This window comes from Charadrius vociferus, unplaced genomic scaffold (assembly GCF_000708025.1).
Source record: "Charadrius vociferus isolate BGI_N301 unplaced genomic scaffold, ASM70802v2 scaffold115, whole genome shotgun sequence".
Lineage (NCBI taxonomy): Eukaryota > Metazoa > Chordata > Aves > Charadriiformes > Charadriidae > Charadrius > Charadrius vociferus.
In genome coordinates, this window is record NW_009648636.1 from 740,966 (window position 1) to 748,151 (window position 7,186).

At 43.3% G+C, this 7,186-nt stretch overlaps 1 protein-coding gene across 1 annotated transcript in view; it reads left to right on the forward strand.

Moving 5' to 3' along the window:
- LMO2 (LIM domain only 2 (rhombotin-like 1)) overlaps positions 1–7,186 on the forward strand; it is a 13,967-nt gene extending 6,781 nt beyond the window's left edge. Inside the window, exons 4-5 of the mRNA XM_009886291.1 lie at positions 3,393–3,608; positions 6,395–7,186. Of these exons, the coding sequence (XP_009884593.1) occupies positions 3,393–3,608; positions 6,395–6,614 (436 nt within the window). The 3' untranslated portion in view covers positions 6,615–7,186. The remainder of the gene's footprint in view (positions 1–3,392; positions 3,609–6,394) is intronic.

Here is a 7,186-nt window from a genome sequence, read left to right on the forward strand (position 1 = left end):
GGGGGGACGGGACAGGGGCGCTGTTGGTGGGGTGCAGGTTGATGAGAGCTCCCCAAGTTGTGGGAAAAAGCCGCCTCCGGGGGCAGAGAGGCGGTAATTCACCCCCTCCATCCACGGGCAGGGCATTTTCCACCCGCTCATCCCAGTCCGGGGTGCTGGGAAGGGCGCAGGGAAAGGCAGAGCATCCCGCTTGTCAAATCTGAAGGTGTGTTTTGGGGTTGTTTTGCTGTGTTTGGGTTTTTTTTCCCCTCAGTTTTGGAGGGACCATCTCTGCCCCATCTTTAATCTGCCCAACTTGCCGTAGCCCATTATAGCGAAAGGTCAGAGCTGTTATCTGCGGGTGCCCAACTTCCACATTTTCATAATGCAACTTTCTTGTATAAACTGCTTTGGGGGGGGTGGTGGGGGAGGGTGTTCTGCAAAGGTCCTGGAGAAAGACTTGATGACCGCGATGTAGATGAGAATTTCCCTCCCTGGGTTTCCCACTAGGGGAAGGGACCGCCGGCTCTCGTGTGTTGGTCCAGGCGTTGGGGCTGTGCTCCGCAGCCGCCCCTGCAGGCATCCCACTGGCCGCAGCCGTGGTCACTCAGCGTAAAACCAGTCATTTCTGCCCTGCACACGCTAATAACTGCAGTTATGCTCATCTGGAATCATGATAAGAGAGAAGGGGGAAAAAAAATTATAAAATCTCCGTTTTCAGATAACACTTAAAACATTGCTCTTTGTAAACTTGAGTCATTCGTGGTTTGTTTCCTGTGAGATACTAAAAATGCCATCGCGTGAAGTCCCGAGTGAACGCATGGGAACTGTTTCTTTTGCGGATTAAATCAATCCATGCCATGCCACGTCTGATGTGTTGTATGTTACATTTTCTCTTATTTTATAGTGTTTTTTAAGAAACAATAATCCAAGCTCCTAGGTATATGATGTCCAGGTTTCAACTACAAAGTTTTAGTAACCTTTATTTATTTACCTACCTTGTGTTCTAGTGACTGAAGTGCTAGCTTAGAAATCTATGGACATCAAAAAGCTAATGCATAAACCAGCAATTCTGTTCTGCGTAAACATCCGCCGGGCTGTTCCGGAGTTTAGGGCTTGCAGAGAGACCTGTCTTGTGACTCCCCAACACCCGTAAGATGAAATATTTTGGGATACATCTGAAGTTTCAAATAATGGAGAATAAAGGATAATAACGTGCATTTCCTGGTATTGGAAGGCGCTCGGAACTTGTCAGAGCAGAGCCCACATGTTAGGAAAGGGAGCATGGGGCCCAAAAGAATAAATTCGGACAAACTAATGCCTAATCACATACGTGATTTTAATGAAAACTCACAGGACAGAGAGCTGGTAGGAGAGGGATGTTATGACACAACTTGCAGGGCACAGCAGTTTAAGCCTAGAAGAGTGAAAACCAGAACAGAATATAATCAGATAATATCTCAGGGCTCAGCTTGCCTAAATAAAAACTGCAGGATCAGTTTCTCAGCACAGTTCTTGACCAGTGGTCATTTCTCCCTGCTGAAGAAAGTAATTTTTGTCCAGAAAACCGCTGACCCAATAAATAAGCGGTAGAAATATATTTTTTTCGTATTGCCTGCTGGAAACTGGGAGCAGCCTGATCCTTCCCCATCAGTGTAGGTCTCCTCCGCCCCCACCAGCCTAAGGGAGGACAAACCAGCGACAGAAACAAAGCGTTGAGGGACTCTGCCACAGCGAGAACCCAACAACCTATGAAAAAATTCGGGGTGCCCCTCTGGCAGATATTAAGCACCTTGGTCATCAAAAAAAAAGCAAAAATGTCAAAATATCCTCTTCCCCTGCCACTGGCCACAGGTTTAAAATTAAGCAAGTGCTTAAAGGATTGATTTCAATAGTTTTTTTTATTAACTTCCCTGGGGTTTGGACGAAGCCCTCGGTGGCAGTACCGGGTCACTGCAAACCTTGCAGAGCTGAGCTCAGGTGCCTTTCTTTTAATTTTTTGCCTTTTTTTTTTTTTTGGTGGAATTTGTAAAATTACACAAAAGGGCAAAGAAGAGAATTCCTTAAGAAAGTAGCTTTGAAGAAAATTACTGCTTTATGCCCAGGTATTACCAGAACCATCCTAGATTTCAGAGGTTTTTAAGTACGGAAAAAATATCATGCGTGAATAGTCAGCGCTAATATCTCTTTTCACGCAGGGATGTGTAAATCCCAAATAATTGTTTGAGCTATGTTGGCATAGACCCATCCCAGGGGATTCATCTCCTTAGCTAAAGGAAAAAAAGAAGTCATGAAGTACCATCAGGTAAAATTCTGGCGCTGTTAAAAAACAGCAGCAAAACTTAAACCAGTCGGGCGACAGCCTCATCTGGTGTGTGTATTCATTTCATGCTGGTCAGAGAAATGACATCCTCAGACTTAGTCTTCAAATTTACATTTCCCAACCGAAAGTTGACTGCATGTAAAATCCCTCAGGTGCTTTTTCTAGTCCTTCAGCCCTTGGTGAGGCAGAAACTCCCTTTGCTTCCAGCGGCATTAAGAGTCAAAGCTTGCAAACTCAGGTTTACAATAGGGGCTCATAGATTTTGGGGGTTCGTGCACAGATGCTTTATGGTGCTGCTGGGGTTCTTCAGTAAGTTATAGATAAACTCAGAGGTTGTCTGTGTTGATTCATTCACTTGGGGTTGTCTATAGGTAAATCTTAAAAAACTTGTTGGAAAAAAGCATTTTTTTTTAAATGGAAATGAAAGAATTGCTACATGCTGTGGACAAAAGAGAATTATTTGAAAATGTGAGAATATAGTAAGAACACCCGGGACTTTGTGGTTGTTGGCATCCGTCAGTCTGCGCAGACATAACCAGCATTTCTACGAAACGGTGAATCCGGGCAGCTTTTTGATTGCACTTTGGAAAAAGTGCAATCTTTCATTATGGAAGAATCAGGTTATGGGAAAGTTATTTCTTTTATAAGAACTGCATGGATTGGGACACATGACCGAGCAATTCATGTTCTGTCCAGCAGAAGAAAAATGATATATCTACACAAATAGCAATGTCCTAGTAAAGTGAATACACACAGGTGAAACAGAGATTGTCATGTTTATGCATTATTCTTTGAAGAAAAAGAAAAAAAATTAGTTAGCAAATTCTTGGATGCTCTTATTAACTCCTTATATTTTAGGCTGTTCTTTTTTTTTTTTTATTAACTCAGAAGAAGAGTGAAGTCCTGCTCCTCTTGTGTTAGAAGTGGATAAATAGTTCACTCCACTGGGAGAAAAAAATAAGGATGTAATCCCTGTTCTAATTTGACCAATCTTTGACCAATCTTGCGTTTTGTTTTTTCTTCTCCTCCTTCTCGCGTGGATGCTTTCAGAGTGCATTTCCCTTCTCCAATGATTCTTGCCTTCCCTCAGGGAGCCGGTGGATGAAGTCCTCCAAATCCCCCCTTCGCTGCTGACATGCGGCGGGTGCCAGCAGAACATCGGGGACCGCTATTTCCTGAAAGCCATCGACCAGTACTGGCACGAGGACTGCCTCAGCTGCGACCTGTGCGGGTGCAGGCTCGGAGAAGTGGGGAGACGGTTGTATTACAAACTGGGCAGAAAACTCTGCCGAAGGGACTATCTCAGGTACGCATCCCACTCATTCTACCCTCGCTCCCCTTCTTTCTATCGTTTCAGCTTTGCTGAGTCGTTTAATTAGCATAGCTAGTGAGCAAAGATCTGTAAAGAATTAATTTTTGACTACTCTTAAGCGTAAAGCCTGACAGCGGTCACAGCTGTAACACGGCACCATCTGCAAGTTCAGGTTTACAATATGGGCTCTGAGATTTTTGGGGTTCATGCACAGATGCTTTATGGTACTTCTGGGGTTGTTCAGTAAGTTATAGATAAATCTAGAGCTTATCTGTGTTGGAATTTGATGATCTTCCAGGTCCCTTCCAACCTAAACCATTCTGTGATTCTATGATTTGGTCACTTAGAGATGTTTGTAGGTTAAATCTTAAAATTCTTGTCAGGAAAAAAAGCGCATTTTTTACTGAAAATGAAAGCATTGCTACATGTTGTGGACAAAAGAGAATTACTTGAAAATATGAAGGATGTAGTAAGAACTGCCAGGACTTCGAGGCTGTTGGCATCCATCAGTCTGCACAGACATAACCCGATAGCTCCAGGGGAACTGCGCAGTGTCAGCGTGGGATTCTGGCAGGTGGGAATTGGGAAAAGGTGATGAATTTCAGCAAGGTCCCCTTGAGCTGAGAACAAACCAGTTCCCCTGGACTGTTTTCAGTAGTTCTGTGCTTCTCCAAGCATGGCCTTGGAGCTGGAAGGTACGTCAAACCAGGTGCCAAGATCAGCGACTGATGGAAGATGATTTAGTTCTCTCATTTAAGAACACAGTAGCCAAGGTAACTGGATTCAATTCATTTTCCCGATGCGGTAATATCAGCTATATAAGAGATGCTTTATCCCGGTACACTAGTGGAATCAAGGTACCTGGCTGGGGTCTGGAGTCACTGCCTTTTGTACACGTATCGATCCCTGTCCTTTTCTGCATCGCTGCTAAAGTTATCTGGGACGCTTCAAGCAGAAGGATGCAATGTGATGTATGTTTATTGCAAAGCTACAACCAGTAGAGGAAAGTTTGATTGCACTAATTTTTGGATCCAGCAGATTTTTAGCGTGCGTAAGCCTGGTCCTGAATAGACAAGAATTCACCCATTTTGCTGAATCAGATCCTACAAATACACTTGTTACCGGTATTTTCATTAACATCTCTCTGCCTCTGTGTTTTGCCAAAATTTGTAAGTAGAAGGATTAAATTGAGATTAAGATATTTCACCAAAAAAAATTATAATAAAGGATCTTTATATTCCTGATTACAATTAAAGTGTTTCGATCTTTGCTGTGCTGATTGGGTACCGTTTCCTCTAATGGATCCCTAATGGCACAGGAGGTCTGTGGAACAGAATAATGGCATTTGGTATTTTTTCAGCTACCTTACTGAAGTCTAATTTACCTACCAATGAAAACTAACCCAAAATCTCTGTGGGGTTCCTAATTATGGTGTTCCTGAACTTTACCGATGGGAATTTTGCTAAGCAGAAGCTAAGAACTGAGTTCTGCTAATGGGGCTGCTTGTAAATGCGCCGCATACGCAACAGTCCAGCAGCGATCCAGTGTTAGTTACACTTTCCGAATACTTTTCATCTTGAAGTGTAAGCAGCAGAAAGAATGACAATACAATTAATGTATTTTCTTGCACTGAAATTCAACGTTTTTATTTATTTAATAATGCAACATATAATATCTTCCCTTATTAAGGAAAAATTTGGCGGCCTTTGTGTATGTAACCTTAGTATTACTTTTGTTGGGCAGAAGTAAACACTGACATCTCCTGGCAGACGAAAGAAATTATGTCCTTTCCTCTTAAAGATCTCTCTTAATTTAATGGGCATCCTTTTTCCAGTTCAGAAGGTGATATGAAGCAGGCACAACATATGTAACTGTAGGAGATGGAAACAGTCTTTCCAGAATTCGTATGGAAACTTTGAAGTCAAAATGAATAGGTATATACTTTGAACAAGTAATACGTAGCATTTCTCCCCGCCTTTTTAAGAAAAAGGAATATATTTCTGCTTATTTACTAACGAATTGACTAACACACTCTGTAGCCAGCAGACTGCATGAAAGGCTGGTGTTCACCCGTAGCTGAGTCTGTCGCCCTGCCCCAGCGGAACGGCAGTGCGTGCTGTGAGGGGGATACATAGGTAGCGCGTTCATTAGAGGCTCCTTTTAATAGACAATAATGAGCTCAGCAGGGTTTTTCACTGCAGATTAAAGAGGAGTCCACTCCATAAAATTGTTTGGGCTAGCATAGGTATCTAGAAGGTCTTAGCATGTGTCCTTCTGAAACCCAGCAGGAGTGACTTCAAGGATGTTTGAGCTGGAGGCAACGACAAGAGACAGGGGAGTCTTAGACCATGGCTTGCGTCAACTTCTCTCTGTAAACTACAGTAGCAACAGCTGAAGATAGGCAAAATTTATCAATGGAAAGGTAATTTCTATCCATCACAGAAGTGAAAATATTTGCATGGCACAACTTGATGCTATGATCTGGGGAACCTTCATTCCTCCGGAAGCTGCTCAGCCATTCAGGATAACGTCATTGATCAGAGAAGTCAATTGTATTGAAAATAGGTGAGGACCTAGAAAGACCTTGGACTTTCTACTTCAATTTTTGGTATTGCAAAGTTTAGAGTTCTGCTTGGCAGCTTTTCATGTGACCTCCATCTAACTCCATGATACTATGGCTAATGGATCAAGGCACTGATGTTGTGTTCTTGTTTTGATTTGGTCTTTCCCATCTCCCCAGCAAAGGAACCCTGCTTACTTCTCTGCTGTTGTTGTTTTAGGCTCTTTGGCCAAGACGGCCTCTGCGCCTCCTGCGACAAGCGAATCCGGGCTTACGAGATGACCATGCGGGTGAAGGACAAAGTGTATCACCTTGAATGCTTCAAATGCGCTGCCTGCCAGAAACATTTCTGTGTTGGGGACAGATACCTCCTCATCAACTCGGACATAGTATGTGAACAGGACATCTACGAGTGGACTAAGATAAATGGAATGATCTAGCAAAGACATGCCTCCGTAGTCCATAAAAGACACCCCACGGGTGACACGAATGCATAGCTGCAGTGAGGAGATCGTCACTTGAGCTATGGGCTTTGTCTAAAATGGGGGGAAAACACCACGGAGTCGGCCCTTTGCAGGCAGTGCTGCGTAGAATCTAAACTACATGTAGGTGAGGAAGGGAGGCCGGAGCAATAGTAGATAGACTGACTTCTGTTAACAAAGGCGTATGGACAATAACTGACACCAGCCATATAGGCGAGAGTTGGGGAACAACCACAACGCCATAGCCAATTCTCCCAACTGGAAAAAGAGTAGGGACTTCTGTAAAGAGATGTTATGACTTTGTCACCTGCAGACTAGGATTGTGCAATTGAATTTTCTTCTCGTCTTGTTTTAGTTACTGAGTTTAGACGACAGCTCCTAATGTAGACATGAGGAAGGACACTGGCAGAAAAGGGCCATCGCTCACGTGGTCATTCTATACGGCCTTACACTTCGGGTAGGAGAGAAAGCGGGAAGAGGGTGGGGGTTATTTTTGCATGGATTTTTTTTTTTTCCTTTGAGAATGAACA